General features: G+C 45.2%; 1 protein-coding gene across 1 annotated transcript in view; it reads left to right on the forward strand.

Annotated features, from left to right (window-relative positions):
• Positions 1–17192, forward strand: part of Lhcgr (luteinizing hormone/choriogonadotropin receptor) — a 59095-nt gene that overhangs the window by 4562 nt on the left and 37341 nt on the right. Inside the window, exon 2 of the mRNA XM_075984352.1 lies at positions 16789–16860. Within this exon, the coding sequence (XP_075840467.1) occupies positions 16789–16860 (72 nt within the window). The remainder of the gene's footprint in view (positions 1–16788; positions 16861–17192) is intronic.

Here is a 17192-nt window from a genome sequence, read left to right on the forward strand (position 1 = left end):
CAGGTTGGGTGTGGCAGTGCGTGACTGTAATCCCAGCACTCAGGAGGCTAAGGCAAGAAGGTTGTTCTATTTCCAGGAATTTAAGGTCAGCCCTGTTTACATTGGGAGCGCAAAGTCAGCCTCGAAAACCTGAGGACATACATAGCTGAACAGAACAAACCAATGCAAGAAGTTGAATGTGTGTGCTAACATGCGCCACATCTAAACATCACAGACCTCTCTATTCTAAACCGGTAGTGGGGAGGGTTCTATGGGTAGTCAAGGGAGTTCTTTGTATCTTCGTGCTATGTCAGCATCCAGACCCTGCAATCTACTGGCACTCTGTCTGTCCTTTAAAAGGCAAATAGCAGCTGCAGCTCCAGAGAACCAAGACCTGGCTGGCAATGTAAGTCAGTAATAGCACTTGCCTGGTAGACATGAGAACCCAGGTTCATCCCCAGTACTGCATCTGCAACCTGTCAATCAACTAGTCAATAAGACAAGAGGTGGGGACTACAACTTATTCACATAACTATACTTATATAGACTGGTTTAATCATGGGTCCACATCCAGGGAGCCATTAAAACAACAACAGTAATAACAACCAAGGCAAGTGCATTAGAACATACAGGTTCCCAGAGCAGGGAACACCAGCTAACAAATCACATGAAAGTGTCTACAAAACAGAAGAGAAAGCCTTCCAAACTCCTGCAAGTACTTGGGACTTCCTGGAGAAGTCTGAACTTCCATTTAGACACAGTTTTTTCAGTCATGCTTGGAAGGCAATTCTTACATTGGTTTAGCTGATAAAGAGTCTCCTTGTACAAAGCTATAGGAAGACCAGATTTTGGTTTTGAAAATCATCCTTTAGGAGAAAATAAATAATGCCCATAGCAGAACACTAAACACAAACGGCCCCTAAAATCTCAATGCAAAGGCATAGAAACCAATTGGATAACACACGGATCTCTTTGGCTTTGGAAGTAGATCCTCATTTTGAAAACAAGTTCCTTGGGCTGTCTGGGGTTGTGATTGTTTAACTCAAAAATCTGTGAATTTAAGGCTCATTTCTGTTTGTTTACCAACCATTCTCTGCCTATCAAGCCCATTCATTTCTTTTTCATTTGTTATATTGATTTAGTTGGGGCTGAAGAGAAGACTCAGTAGTTACAAACACATACGCTCTTGCAGAGGGCCCAAGTTTGGTTCCCAGTATCCATACCAGGCAGTTCACAACTGCCTGTAACACCAGTTTCAGGAATTCTGACCCCCTCCAGCCTCTGTTGGCATTTGCAAGCACATGGTGTACAAAAACTGAGGCAGATGCAACACCTACATACATGCACACACGTACACACACACACAATGTTTTGAAAAGAAAACTTAATTTTTATGCTGTATGTATGGGTATTTTCCTGCATGTATGTGTATGCACTACCTGGAACTCTGGTGCCCAGTGAAGTCAGAAGAAAGTATCAGATCCTTGAAACAACAAATGTTTGGTTGTCAGCATCATGAGAGTGCTAGAAATAAAACTAGGTCCCCTGCAAGAGCAGTAAGTGATCTCAACCAACGCTCTTTCCAGCTTCAGCCTCCATTTCTCGAAGTAAGGTAACAAAAAACTCTTGCCAAAATACTATCTCTCAGAGCAGCCCTAACCATGTGCAACCCCGGCTGTTCAGAAGGCTTAGCAGTTGAGTCAGGACCATAGAGAGAAGCCTTGCTGTTCACTTCAAACCAAAGAGAGCTGGCTCCTTAGAACAGATGTTCTCTGTGCCTGCACCTCCTCTTGGTTAAAGAAAAATATAGGTTTTAATGAAAATTTCCTGCCAGATCTTTTGTTTTGGTTTGGTTATTGAGAAGAGAATTAAAAGAACACCACTCACCTGGCTCTGGCTTGTGGGCTGTCTCTGGGAGCTTCTCCACTGAGTCTTCCTTTATTTCCAGCTTCCTTGCTTTGGAAGATGAAACCCTACCAGGCAGCAAAGTCCTCACAGCTGCTCTGCACTTGGCCTTGAACTATAACCCTCTAATAATACCTGAACCAAATTCAGAAAAGCCTAGTTTGAAAGCCAAACTCGACTTGCTGAAGGAAGGCTTTGTCCTTTGCTGCTCCGAAAGCTGCCCTTGACTCTGATGCCTGGAAGTTACTCCTGGGTCCCTACCTCTTCATGGCCACCATCATGGGGTAGAGATGCTCTGGTGTGACAAGCATGGGCCCTAAGTGGTTTGAATTGATCAGGAGGACAATCCTAGGTAGTCTAGATTCTAACATAGGCATCTTCCCTAATTTTCTCTGCAGAGTTGTCCTAACAGTAAATCCTGTGCCTTTTACAGCAAGGGTGTGACTGCTCTAGTGTGACAACGGCTCTAGTGTGACAACGGCTCTAGTGTGAAGGCTCTAGTGTGAAGGCTCTAGTGTGACAATGGCTCTAGTGTGACAACGGCTCTAGTGTGACAACGGCTCTAGTGTGACAACGGCTCTAGTGTGAAGACTCTAGTGTGACAACGGCTCTAGTGTGAAGGCTCTAGTGTGACAACGGCTCTAGTGTGACAACGGCTCTAGTGTGACAAGGGCTCTAGTGTGACAATGGCTCTAGTGTGACAATGGCTCTAGTGTGACAACGGCTCTAGTGTGACAACGGCTCTAGTGTGACAACGGCTCTAGTGTGAAGGCTCTAGTGTGACAACGGCTCTAGTGTGACAACGGCTCTAGTGTGACAATGGCTCTAGTGTGACAACGGCTCTAGTGTGACAACGGCTCTAGTGTGACAACGGCTCTAGTGTGAAGGCTCTAGTGTGACAATGGCTCTAGTGTGACAACGGCTCTAGTGTGACAACGGCTCTAGTGTGACAATGGCTCTAGTGTGACAATGGCTCTAGTGTGACAACGGCTCTAGTGTGACAACGGCTCTAGTGTGACAACGGCTCTAGTGTGAAGGCTCTAGTGTGACAACGGCTCTAGTGTGACAACGGCTCTAGTGTGACAACGGCTCTAGTGTGACAACGGCTCTAGTGTGACAACGGCTCTAGTGTGACAACGGCTCTAGTGTGAAGGCTCTAGTGTGACAATGGCTCTAGTGTGACAACGGCTCTAGTGTGAAGGCTCTAGTGTGACAACGGCTCTAGTGTGACAATGGCTCTAGTGTGACAATGGCTCTAGTGTGACAACGGCTCTAGTGTGACAATGGCTCTAGTGTGACAACGGCTCTAGTGTGACAATGGCTCTAGTGTGACAATGGCTCTAGTGTGACAATGGCTCTAGTGTGACAACGGCTCTAGTGTGACAACGGCTCTAGTGTGAAGGCTCTAGTGTGACAACGGCTCTAGTGTGACAACGGCTCTAGTGTGAAGGCTCTAGTGTGACAACGGCTCTAGTGTGACAATGGCTCTAGTGTGACAATGGCTCTAGTGTGACAACGGCTCTAGTGTGACAATGGCTCTAGTGTGACAACGGCTCTAGTGTGACAACGGCTCTAGTGTGATCCCTCTAGTGTGACAACGGCTCTAGTGTGACAATGGCTCTAGTGTGACAATGGCTCTAGTGTGACAACGGCTCTAGTGTGAAGGCTCTAGTGTGACAACGGCTCTAGTGTGACAATGGCTCTAGTGTGACAACGGCTCTAGTGTGACAACGGCTCTAGTGTGACAACGGCTCTAGTGTGACAACGGCTCTAGTGTGATCCCTCTAGTGTGACAACGGCTCTAGTGTGACAACGGCTCTAGTGTGACAATGGCTCTAGTGTGATCCCTCTAGTGTGACAACGGCTCTAGTGTGACAACGGCTCTAGTGTGACAATGGCTCTAGTGTGATCCCTCTAGTGTGACAATGGCTCTAGTGTGACAATGGCTCTAGTGTGACAACGGCTCTAGTGTGACAATGGCTCTAGTGTGACAATGGCTCTAGTGTGACAATGGCTCTAGTGTGACAACGGCTCTAGTGTGACAATGGCTCTAGTGTGATCCCTCTAGTGTGACAATGGCTCTAGTGTGACAATGGCTCTAGTGTGACAACGGCTCTAGTGTGACAATGGCTCTAGTGTGACAACGGCTCTAGTGTGACAACGGCTCTAGTGTGACAATGGCTCTAGTGTGACAATGGCTCTAGTGTGACAATGGCTCTAGTGTGACAACGGCTCTAGTGTGACAACGGCTCTAGTGTGACAACGGCTCTAGTGTGAAGGCTCTAGTGTGACAACGGCTCTAGTGTGACAACGGCTCTAGTGTGAAGGCTCTAGTGTGACAACGGCTCTAGTGTGACAATGGCTCTAGTGTGACAATGGCTCTAGTGTGACAACGGCTCTAGTGTGACAATGGCTCTAGTGTGACAACGGCTCTAGTGTGACAATGGCTCTAGTGTGACAATGGCTCTAGTGTGACAATGGCTCTAGTGTGACAACGGCTCTAGTGTGACAATGGCTCTAGTGTGACAATGGCTCTAGTGTGACAACGGCTCTAGTGTGACAACGGCTCTAGTGTGAAGGCTCTAGTGTGACAACGGCTCTAGTGTGACAATGGCTCTAGTGTGACAATGGCTCTAGTGTGACAATGGCTCTAGTGTGATCCCTCTAGTGTGACAATGGCTCTAGTGTGACAACGGCTCTAGTGTGACAACGGCTCTAGTGTGACAATGGCTCTAGTGTGATCCCTCTAGTGTGACAATGGCTCTAGTGTGACAATGGCTCTAGTGTGATCCCTCTAGTGTGACAACGGCTCTAGTGTGATCCCTCTAGTGTGACAACGGCTCTAGTGTGACAACGGCTCTAGTGTGATCCCTCTAGTGTGACAATGGCTCTAGTGTGACAACGGCTCTAGTGTGACAATGGCTCTAGTGTGATCCCTCTAGTGTGACAATGGCTCTAGTGTGACAACGGCTCTAGTGTGCCAATGGCTCTAGTGTGACAACGGCTCTAGTGTGACAACGGCTCTAGTGTGACAACGGCTCTAGTGTGACAACGGCTCTAGTGTGACAATGGCTCTAGTGTGACAACGGCTCTAGTGTGACAACGGCTCTAGTGTGACAACGGCTCTAGTGTGACAACGGCTCTAGTGTGACAACGGCTCTAGTGTGACAATGGCTACAATGGCTCTAGTGTGACAATGGCTCTAGTGTGACAACGGCTCTAGTGTGACAACGGCTCTAGTGTGACAACGGCTCTAGTGTGACAATGGCTACAATGGCTCTAGTGTGACAATGGCTCTAGTGTGACAACGGCTCTAGTGTGACAATGGCTCTAGTGTGACAATGGCTCTAGTGTGACAACGGCTCTAGTGTGACAATGGCTCTAGTGTGACAACGGCTCTAGTGTGACAATGGCTACAATGGCTCTAGTGTGACAATGGCTCTAGTGTGACAACGGCTCTAGTGTGATGGCTCTTGCCTCAGAGTGGGGCTCTGTTTGAAGAGCATAAGCATGGCAACAGAGCCAAAGTACTAGAAAATTGAGTTTCTGCGTAATTACAAAGTATTATCGTGAACTGGCAATGCAGGAAGACTGAAAACTCCACAGCCCAGATACACCACCACACAGCAAGTGTCTGTCACCCACAGCCCAGATCTACCACCACACAACAGCATCTGCCATCCAAGGGTCTTAGAGAAAATAATCCACTGGTTCTACTCAACCTGGGAGGCAAATAAGTTAAAATCTAAAAATAATAGAGCTCATTATTGCCTGGAGTCTAATATTTTGACAACCTGTGTGAACCGCCTCTGAAATATCCCTCTCCACGACCAAGATGATTTTAGATGCAGATGCCCCATCATAGGACTGCCAGGCTCCTTTCAAGTCCTTTTCTTTCCTCATTTCCCATCCCCAGGCTTCAGGTTAGACCCTGGAAATGGTCAGGTCTGACTTGATGACCATTTAAGGTCTAGACTCTGAAATACAGCTCCAAAACCCCAAGCCTTGATGTCCAGGAACCATATAAGAGAAAAAGGGCCAGTGTTCAGGTGACTGAAGGAAATGCAGGTGTTACAAACCAGATGACGATCACAAACATGGTGGAGATCAGTGGTAGGAACCACCTATTTTAGCCAAAATAGCAAAGAAGCCTTGGTAAAGGACTAGTTGACCAAGGTGAGTTGTGTGATTGCAGGTTCCTCAGTTCCATCCTCAGATTGATTAGCAGTATTTGGTATATCAGCTGCAGCCAGTATTTACATGTTCAGTTCCAAAAAAAAAAAAGGAGAAAGTTATTTTAAAGTGTTGAGCATGAGAAACTTACAATGAATAAAGGAGCTTCCTAAAGCATATCTGTTGGGTTGCTGCCCTGACAATGTAATATTCTCTACCTCTGAGAAATATTTTTGAGAAATCATTACGGATGACACAGTCATTCCCTGGGGAGAATTCAACATGGAGTTTCATTTACCAGAGTTATTCTTGTCGTGTTATATTATTGCTGGAAGAATTCTAGTTTAGAGGGCACATTGAGTTATTTTGCTCTGTGTCTTTAGAAAACTTTAAATGGATTTTGAGTAAGAGCTTAGATATGTTTACCATTTTCCTCAGAGGCTTTATATTTTTAATTTAGTTGTTGCACAAATGACTTGGAAAAGCCATTATCCACAGGATCTTCTTAGCATCTTCGTTCACAGGGCATTTCATGGAGTCCTTGCAGGAACTTCCTGGGTGCTCTGGAAATGGTCAGAGGAGAGTCACTCAAACTGCACTTCCCACTGGGGAAGTTCCAACTGGCTGGAATGGTTTAAATCAAGGAGCAAATGTGAACTCTCAAAGTGGCTCCCTAGAGTCAAAACATTTCACGAAAAGTTATTCTCTGTCATCTCCCTAAAAGGTTACCAAGTGGGGCTTGTAAAAAGCTGAGTCTAAGAGAAAAGTACCAAGTAGGGATGGCCACCCTTGCTCACTGTCATCCTATCCCTGACCAGTGGAGAGGCAAAGTGAAGAACAAGAAACGTTTACTTTATAGACCTAAGAGTGACCCAGGACAAATAGAATTTGGAGTCCAACTCCAAATTACTGAACCTGTCGTTGCTGGTCCCTGCTGAGGAACTGGAGTTGTAAGGCACAGTCCAGACAGCCTCAGCCGTTCACAGCCAAAAGCTATGAATAGAGGCGCAGCCTGAGTGCCTGTCCTGTGCTAAGGGTTGGGTTAATACTGCGTAAGAATTTTAAGTGTGATATTTTATTAGTTATTTGAGAACTGAATACAATGTATTGATAATATTCACTCTTACTCCTCCCCCGCCTAACTCCTCTTAGATCCATCTCTTTGTACCTCTGGCCAGCGTTACAATCTCACTTAAAAATAAAGTAACCTACCAAGTCCAATTTGAACTGCCCACACACTCATAGACTGGAGAGTGATAAGCCTACTAGGGACCACACCCTTAAAACTGACTCTACATCTTGCAGAAGCCATCAACTGGCAACAGCTCTTCAGGAGTTGGGGATGATGAGCCTCCCTTGCAGCCATCACAGCTGGTTCCAGTTGATGAGTATAGCAATCTTGTCATGTTCAGAAGACACTATTTCACTCTGCTCCCCCGACCTTTGGCGCTCACAGTCTTTCTGCCCACTCTTCTGCAGTGGACTCTTAGCCTTGATGGGGGGGGGGGGTGCATATGCAGATGTCCCATTTCTGGCTGAGCACTCCACGACACTCTCACTCCTGTGGTCAGGGATGAGTTTCTGCATTAGTTACTGTCTATTAGACAAGGAAACCTCACTGTGAAGAGCTGAGAGCTATGCTAATCCATGGGCATAGAAATGGGAATTTGGAGGGCAGTTTGATACAGTGGGTTCTCAGCCAAATTCTTTTTACTGGTAAAGCATTTACTCCTGTGGAACAAGCCTTAAATACAACCAGAAAATAGTAACCAACCTAACATTTATGCCACTATTACAGTCAGGTCATATCTTGTCACACTGTCATTATTGCAAATGATCAAGTTTAGAGCTGAGTAAGACTGTTGATGACATTTTTACTATCAGCTGCCTACACAGCCCCTTCCAGACCTGTGGAACTAGCCAGTAAGGAGGAAATCAACTTGATTAGTTCCAACTTGATTTCTCCAGGTTCTGGAACCAAAATGTGTGGCCCCTTCAGAAATAGGGTCTTATCCTTGAGTTCTTGTGGACAGTGAGAATAGCCCTTAATACTTTGGGGGGTCTTCCTGAAACCCTGACCAACAACTTGAGGGAAGTGTTCCACACCTGGCACTGGATTTTGCATTTGACAACCTATAGCTTCTGGGAAAATGTTGTCTTAGTCACTGTTCTATTGCTGTAAAGAGACCCCAGACAAAGTCAACTCATAAAAAAACACATTTAATTGGGGGTTTACTTACAGTTTCGAAGGATGAGTCCTTTATCATCATTGTAGAGAGCAGGGTGGCAGGCAGGCAGGTACTGGAGCAGTAGCTGAGAGCATTACATTCTGATCTGCACGAAGAGAAACAGAGAAAAAGACTGACATGGGCTTTTGAAACCTCAAAGCCCACCCGCCAGTGACATACTTCCTCCAAAACGCCATGCTTACTCCAACATGGCTATACCTCCTAATCCTTCTAATCCTCCCAAACAGTTCCACTCCCTGGTGCCTACACCGTGGGAACCATTCTTATTCACACCACCACAGATGTTATCTCTGTAGTTATATCTATAGGATAACTCCAGCTGAACTCTTATATGGATACATATATATTTAGGAGGCTTATAAAATAGTAGGTCTGCAGAAGGCATTTCCAAACATTCCTAGTGGTAGTTATCTCTTCCCCTACCCTCTCTCTGTCTTGGTGTCTTCAAGTTTAGCATCAAAACTCTAGCTTTTACAGATGACCTGCAGTCTACTGATCTGAAATGAAGCCATGATGTGAAGCTGAGTGCTGTGGTTTCAGCATGCATGTTCTGTGCTCCTCACACTGCTCCAGAGAGAAAGCACACACGGTTACATATGGGAGCTACACTCCTTCCAGGGCATGGTCTGAGAGGGACCTGTAAGTAAGGGGAGAATCTGGTCAGTGGAGCAGGGTGAAGATGTGCAGATGGCAGAAACAATGGGAATGATATCATGGACGTGTGAGGCTAGTTCAAGAAGCCCAAGTAATTAGATCTGTCTAGAAAGATGCTATCCAGAGGTAAGATGTGAGCCGTGAGCATAATTTAAAATTTTCTAATAGCCACATTTAAGAAGTTTTCTAAAGTTGAAATGAATTTTAATAAACTATTTAGTCTAGTATATATAAAATATCACCTCAATTAGCAAGCAATACAAAACGTATTGTGCCATACGACATTTTTCTTACCAAGGTTTCAAAGCGTAGTATGTTTTTGAGACTTGCAAGTCATCGCAATTCAGACACATTTGCTGTTGATTGGGAACCAACCACATGTGGGCTAGTGGCTGTCTAGTGTAGGAAACAGGGGTAGAAAGGACAAAGATTAAGATGTGAGTACACTCTAAGTCTTTTGTTGCCTGTGAATGAGGCTAAGGGACAACAGAGAAGGTCATGAGCACCAGAGTGGCGTAGGGGAATTGTCAGTAACAGTAATAGACAGGGTTGAAGAAGTCCAGGCGGAATGGAGAAAAATCTTTTAGGAGACCCCAAAATGTTCAAGGTAGAGTAGAGAATGACCAAGAATGAGGGCTAGTGACAAACAAAGGGACCAGAAGAAGAAACTGCGTGGAAACAGAAGCCCCAGAAACCAGATAATCAATGGCAGAAGAGGGGACATGGTCGCATAAACACCTGGAAATCCCCAAACCGCAGGCAGTGCTAAAAGTAGTGAGGTCATTAGGCCCAGAATTGGACAGAGGAAGGAGAGAAAATCCACTTTGGGGGCCTTTAAAGCCTCAACGAAAATAGGACTGTAGCGGCATCTTCAAGTTAAAGACTGAGAGTGTGCCCTCCAAACACCAAGGGCTCCATTGAGAAGGTGAGACTTTTCACAGGAAAGCACAAGATTGTAGGGTTGGGCCCCTTGACACTTGGCAAAGACAACAGTGGACCACAATGTGGTGACCAAGACAGGGATCTGTTCCTGAATTATCCCATGCTTCAGGAAGTCAATGCGCTTCTCCTAGCCTGAGTCTGCCTCTGTGCAGCGAGGAACTGAGACAGAGAACCTGTAGGTGCCTCCTGCTCCAGTTCCAGCTCATGGGTTTAACACAGGAAGTGTGTCCGGCAAATCATGGTGCTATTCACCTGACTGTCATTTCCAGGGGCACCCCAAGATTTCTTGATGTAAGTAGTTATCTGCTCCACATACCTCAGGTTGAGTTAGCATGGAAGCCTTAGATCTCTCAAGGCAAATCTGAAGCATAGAGGCCAGGATAAAGCTATCCCCAGCGAGAAGTAAAACCATTTCCATTTCATTCTAAATGAAAGCAAACTTTATTGCAATTGCTGAGAAGGTCAAAAAGATCAGGAAAATCTTGTGTCTGTTAAATGTAGAACAGACTGTATGTAATAAACACAAAAGCATTAGCATTCTCTGAAATTAAAGAGACAGCCCACTTTTCAATAATTTTATGTACAAAAAGGTTTTGTTTTGCTTTTTTAAATCAAACGCCTTGACCTCTGAGTTCTCTTTTTCCCCCTCTATTTTAAAATTCAGGGTGTAGCTCTAGCAATGAGCTAATGGATTGTGAAAAATGTATGTATGTTTGTACCTTTCTTGAATGGATAATGGGGAGGACTCTCTTAAAGAGTTAGAAGTTAATAAAATTACTTCACTCCTGTCCCAAAGTAGGCAGAAAGAAAAAGAAGAGCTTCCACAAAATGACCAAAGACTTTACCCAGGTTTGGGGAACTCAGATGAATGCCGGATTTCTCCTCTGGCCCTCCACTCCCTTGGGCAGAGCTCTGCCTCCGTGTCTCAGGTGGGGCTGCTCGGGAAGTAATTGCACTCTGAGAAATCTCAGAGGTGAAAGCCCCGCAGCTGTCATTTGCTTTGTGCAGTCAGAACCTATCTTTTTAAAAAAGTGTCACTTGGAGTCTATTTTTTTCATTCACCTAGAGAGTTTGCTATTTCAAGGAACCCTGCAGTGAATCCTTCTGTAGAACAAAGACCTTTTGATAATTCAAATGTATCTCAATTGATAGGTTTTCTTAACCAAGGACTTCTGAATCCATCTGCTTCCTTAGGGGTGGGGCCCCTGGAGCCCTCCTGCAGAACAAGGCCTGTCCAAACTAACCTTACTTTGAGAGCTGGTTGACCAGCCAGTGAACTGGACAAACTGGCTCCTTCCAGAGTTCTCTGTGCTACTAAACTCAAGCCCCATCCCTAAGGACCTAGGAGACATTAGAAATGACTAAGAAACGCATAATAAACTGACCTTTTTTTTTCTTCATGGAAATTGGATTTATCTAAATTACATGAATTTTCAGCTGCTTAATTCTGGCACGAATTAAGCTTGGCCATTGCGGCTGGGCAGAAACGGGATACAGTTAATGGCTCAGGCTTTAAAATGTTTTTGGAAGATAGGGTGGTCCTTCCTGGGATGAACACCCTGAGAAGGAGTGGTGCCTCCTCCACAGCTCCTGGGAGAAGAATGGGGCAGAGTCTTAAGATGAGGGTAACGCATCTGCAAGCACCAGTCCATGGAGGTGACGTAGAGGACGCACCTATGAACTGAAGCTCACCAGAGAGTTTACTGAAACACAGCCCAGTACAGAGTCCCTATCTGTGCCTGAAGGCTTAGTTTGACGGGCCGCCAGAATTCAGCAGCATGAGCTACTGAGTTAATCCTACACAGATAGCCAGGAACTGTGCTCAGGCAGTGTTTCCCCCTCAGGTATGGGGATCTGGTGCTGGGGATGACAGGGAGGTAGGACTAGACAGCATCTGGGGTTACCTACTAGATAAGGAAATTGGGTAAAACAAGCACCAAAATGGCTTGGAAGTGGGCACTAGGGGCATCCCTGCTCCCCAAAGAGGATTCCGTCCCATTTAAAATATGCCCACGACTTTAGAAGAACCACAATGTTCTAGTTTCATTCTGGCAAAAAGAAACTAGAAGGGGTAAGTTTTCTTTCAGCTTACACTTGCAGGTAACATTCCCTCACTGAAGGAAGTAAGGGCAGAACATGGAGCAGAAAGCATGGAGGACAGCTAACTGCCACCTCCCTGTCTGGCTCTCTTAGACCTTCCAAGGCATGGTGTAGGCCACAGTAGACTGGCCTCTCCTGCATCAATCATTCATCAAGATAGTCTCACAGACATGACCATAGGCCCGCTGACACAGGAAGTTCTTCAGCTGAGGCTTCCTCTTCCTGGAAGACTCAGTTGACAGTAAAACTAACCAGGACATGTAGCCATTTGCAGGATCATTGGATTATTAGTGGCTTTGTTCCAACTCTAAGGAATAGAGACCAGTTCTGAAGTTTTAGCCACATGTGGCTTGGAACCCACAAACTCAATGAGTAGAGACCATCCCAAAACTGGTAAAGCAGAGGCAGCCTTTGTTATCCCAGCTAACTACTTGTCATAACCTCAATGTCACAGGCAAGTTGGGTTTGCCATAATCCAGGTGTCACCTGTACTGCACCATTGATATGTCAAAGTCTCAAATGGTGAGACTAAAAGGTGAAATCGGCACAGCGTCCATGGTGCCATGGCTGTCCACTCAGAGAGCAGCCCATGCTGCAAGTTGGACTCTGCTGGGCCCTGGTTCTTCCCACTCATCCTAGACTCCTTGCTTCTCTATCCTGGCAACTGCCTGGTGGCTCCAGAGGCCGACTAAGAATGAGGCCCCTTCTGTTGCCTCTTTTTCTTGTTTTCAATCACCAGGTTGTTGTGAAATATTACTTTTAGGTGTGTTACACTCATTTATGTTGTAGAATATTTGTTTAATGATGCAAAGATGTGTTGCGTTCTTTTATGTTGCATTTGTTTAACTCTGTCTAAAGCACCTGATTTGTCTAATAAAGAGCTGAATGGCCAATAGCAAGGCAGCAGAGAGAAAGTGGTGGGGCTAGCGGGCAGAGAAAATAAATAGGAGGAAAAATATATGGAAGAGGGAGGAATGAGAAAGGGAGGAGAGGAGGAGGCTAAGGGCCAGCCACCCAGTCACACAGTCACACAGCCAGTCACAGAGTAAGAAGGAAAGATATATAGAATAAAGACAAAAGGCACAGAGGCAAAGTGTGGTTAGAGAAACGGCATAATTTAAGTTAGAAAAGTTGGCTAGAAGCAAGTCAAGCTAAGGCCAGGCATTCATAAGTAAAACTGCGTTTCCACGTATTTATTTGGAAATTTGGAAGCTGGGGTGGTAGGCCCCCACAGAGAAAACAACTACACCAGGTCCCCTAGGGAGAGATGTATAGTTAGTTAGAAGTGTCACCCACCTGCTTTAGTTGGAACAGGGAGAGGCCTTCCTTTGCCTTCTCTGCTCTGCGCACAGCACCTGTTCTTTTCTGGGGACTAGCCTGAAGAGCTGCTGTCATGGCCTCCCTCTCTCCTCTGCCCTCTGTAACCCTTCTCCCGACTTCTGCTCTATAACAACTTTTCCACAGGGGTTTCTGACAGTCACATTTTTTTTTTAATGAAAATATGTCTAACTTCAGAAGTAAATGAAAAGGAAAAGACGGTCAGTCAAAATACAAAATCTTCTTCTCCTTTTGCTTCTCGGATACAGGGACTTAACTGAGCATATGTCTTTATTTGGGGTAATGTAACATGAGGGGGCCTGCATGTTGGGGTTTCATTGGCCACTTGAGTCTCTGATTTTAGTTAATTTTTGAATCCCCTTTCTGACTTCTGCTCTTCTTTCCTCAGCATTGGTAACATTCTGAAACTATGAAAACACTCATGTGTTTTATTTGTCGGTGTCTAGTGTTCATGGGAATAGGATTGTGGGCTTATCTAGGTCATTGTTCCTGCCACCATGGAAAGAATAATTGAGGCATCCATCAGGAAGGGAGCACCCTGGACAGCAGGGCAGCCAAACGGGTCTTTACAAACCACAGCTGGGAAGGAGGCTGAACTCCGTCATCCTACAGCATAGTAAGTTAACTGTGGCAACAATTAAATGACTATGTCAATGTTTTGACAAGCAGAGAGGATTTTGAAGGTTTTCCAGTTTCCAGCACACACACACACACACACAAATGCAGCAGGTCTGAGCTGGTGGACGTACCAATTACTCATCTGCCCAACATGTGTCATATACCTGAGTGAAAATGTCAGTGCCCCGCATAACTATGTGTGAATATTTAATATAAAAAATGTGGGCCACATCATGAATGAATGAATGCTTTCAAAGATGAAAAACAGGCACTTGACTGCACAGAAACTGTTGTCAATTGAAAGCAAATCAGAGATGAATACATGATATCGTGGAATAAAAATATGAGCTAATGGTAAACCAGTTGGGATCTGTCTTGGAACCATGGGACCATGATCTCCAGCTGCTTTGTGGGAAGAGGTCAGTGACTTACCAGGCACCTCCTCACTCTGCTTCTCTCCTTCTGGCCTTTCTCTAGACCTAGCTACACTCACAAAGCCGCCCTCCTTCTGAGTGGTCCTGTTGATGGTGGGGACTTTATTCTCATCTCAGCTCCCTCTCTGCTCAGCAGAGTCCACATCAACTGCAGAATTCCATCTTGTACTGGGGACAGCCACTCTCTCTTCTGTCCAACCTTTGCTCCTCATCCCTCAGTCCTACATCAGTCAACAGCTCAAGCAGCCTCCCTGGTCAAATCTAAAGCAAACTGCTCCTGTGGGAACCACAGCATACACCCATTTGGAAGGGGAGGCTGTCTGCCCAGAGGCTTCAGCTGTGAGCGCCATTTGCATGAATAAACAGCTCTGAAGGGTTCAGCTGAAGCTTTTATGTAAACACTCTCCAAAATATGTTCTGTGCTGCATTATCCCCAGCAATAAAGTTTCTGGCACCGGAATTTGGCTGTCAGTTTTATTGATGTTGCATGGTGTACAGTAGAATACAGCTTTCTCTTTCCGACATTTATTGGCATGGCAGTGTGGAGAGCAATAAAACTGTGTTTTTAATCAGTAAGCCAAGCGGACAGAATTCCAGGAGAAATATAGGAAACAAAGATGCCATGGCAAAGAGGTTTCTCCCTCCACTGCCCCTGCTGCTCTGAAAGCTCTGGTTAAAGAATATTGGGGGATTCCACAGGACAGGGACCCTGAATGCTCTTTGGACTGGAGAGGGAGAGGGAGAGGAGTGGGGGGAGAGGGAGAAGGGTGGGAGGAGGGGGAGGGAAATGGGAGGCTGGGAGGAGGGGGAAACTTTTTTTTTTCCTTTTTCTCAATAAAAAAAAGTCAAAAAAAAAGAATATTGGGGGAGGGGTGTCCTCAAGAACAGAACCAGAGAACCTTGTTTGCATTATTCCTCTGTCTCTAAGAAACTGTTGAGTGAAAGCATTTTCCAGAAATGAAGTTTCTGAAATTCCTCTGCATTATCCAAGGGAGGAATTGCTGGTGACTGGATTTGTGAGAAAAACAGAGAGGGTAGAACACTCTAGAACAGTCTTCCATGAGAAACAAGGTATATTGCTTTGCTTCCCAACAGAGAAAAGATTAGGACTCAAATGTGCAATATTCAGTGCAAAAAAGGAAAGGCATTCTGAGGCGGTCTGCTTGGTTGTTCCTTGGTCCATTGACTCAATCTCTTCACGACCGAATTTCTCCTGTTAAAGGAAGTACCTGTTTCACCCCACTGTCCTACTGTCCTGTGGATTAAATGAAGTTATAGGTGGGTGGACAACACTCACACGGAAGCTTCTGAAGGCAGCAAGTCCTCTCTGTCACCCGTTGACACCGTTGAAGCTTGCTATCAGAGAAGAAGTGAGCTTTCCTAGTGGCTAAGTGAGCTCCTGGGCGACCATGAGCGACCAGGCTGTTCTCACACGTGTACTGTCACCGGATATGTCCTGATCTACTTCCTTCATAGCCTTGGGCCCAAATGTCTTGAGCCACTGCAAACACTCAACCAATAGTTGAATAATTGTCCTTGCCTTGGAACTGCATCTCCTAAATTCTCCTTCTGTCAGGGTCCTTAGACATTCCCAGGTCCCTCAGCACTGGCTTTGCTGTAGTTAACCGTCATGCTTTTCTCGGTACTTACATCCTGTGCAGCTTTGGGGACAACTGTAAGAATTCTTAGGTGGTCCCTGTGGCTTTGAGTGTCCGAAGGAAACCCTCCCTCAGATGCCACGAGATGCCCAGGATCTAACGAGAGGCAGAAAGTGAACCGATTCAGAGACTGGAAAAAGGGTCCTGCAATAGGTCATGAGGTTGAGACAGAAACATATCCCAGTGGATCTTTCCTGTTCCCACTCACAGGGCTTCTGATTGTCATTTCTCCGCTTGTTTCCTCAGACCCCAAATAGCTTCTTGTCCACCCTTCAAAACCAAGCAGAACGCTTCAGAACTGGCGACTATTTACTCAGTGTAGCTCTGTTTGGGGCTATCCTGATGAAACCTCTCAAAATTTCTTCAAGACAGGAATTGTTACTGAAGCAGAATGCTTACATGGCCTGCTCAGGGCTGTCTGACGGGTAGAGGGAGTGTGAGGATTCATGGCCTTCTCGGGGCTCTATGACCAGGAAGAGGAAGTGTAGAGATTCGATTCCAACATTCGTCATCTTCACCAGCCAGTGACGCATTCTGATAAGGACCAGGAATGACTCCTTAGATGATTCAACCGGAATCCAGTTAAATCCAGTTGTTAACCTTACAGTGGCAAGTTCACACACATGTACACATGTGCGCGCTTGCACACACACATACACACCCCACACACACAACACACTGTTCATGAACTTGAAGTCCCAACCCTTAAGCTTTTACCTTTTCTTTTTTCTTTTCCAGATCACTTACCTATCTCCCTGTCAAAGTGATCCCATCTCAGGCTTTCAAGGGACTTAATGAGGTTGTAAAAATGTAAGTAAGATACTACACATCAAAAGACAATTATAATTAAAATAAAGAATTTTTTTTCTAAGAGAAAAACACAGTTGAAAGGGGATAATTTTTTCTAGGAGAGAAACTGTGTTTAGGAAACCCAACTATTTTTATCTTTATAATACAAATAATATCTAGCAGCCTTTGAAGAAATGGTATGATTTTTGAGAGTCATTAAAATCCAGATAATTAACCTTGCTTCAAAGAACTGAATACATTTTGATAAGCGATAATATTCTTTTTAAGTGGAAAAGAGATAGATTCCAATCATAAAAGTTCCCCTTCTGCCTCAACAGCTATTCCCTAATGTC

The sequence above is a fragment of the Microtus pennsylvanicus genome, chromosome 8 (assembly GCF_037038515.1).
Source record: "Microtus pennsylvanicus isolate mMicPen1 chromosome 8, mMicPen1.hap1, whole genome shotgun sequence".
NCBI classification, from domain to species: domain Eukaryota; kingdom Metazoa; phylum Chordata; class Mammalia; order Rodentia; family Cricetidae; genus Microtus; species Microtus pennsylvanicus.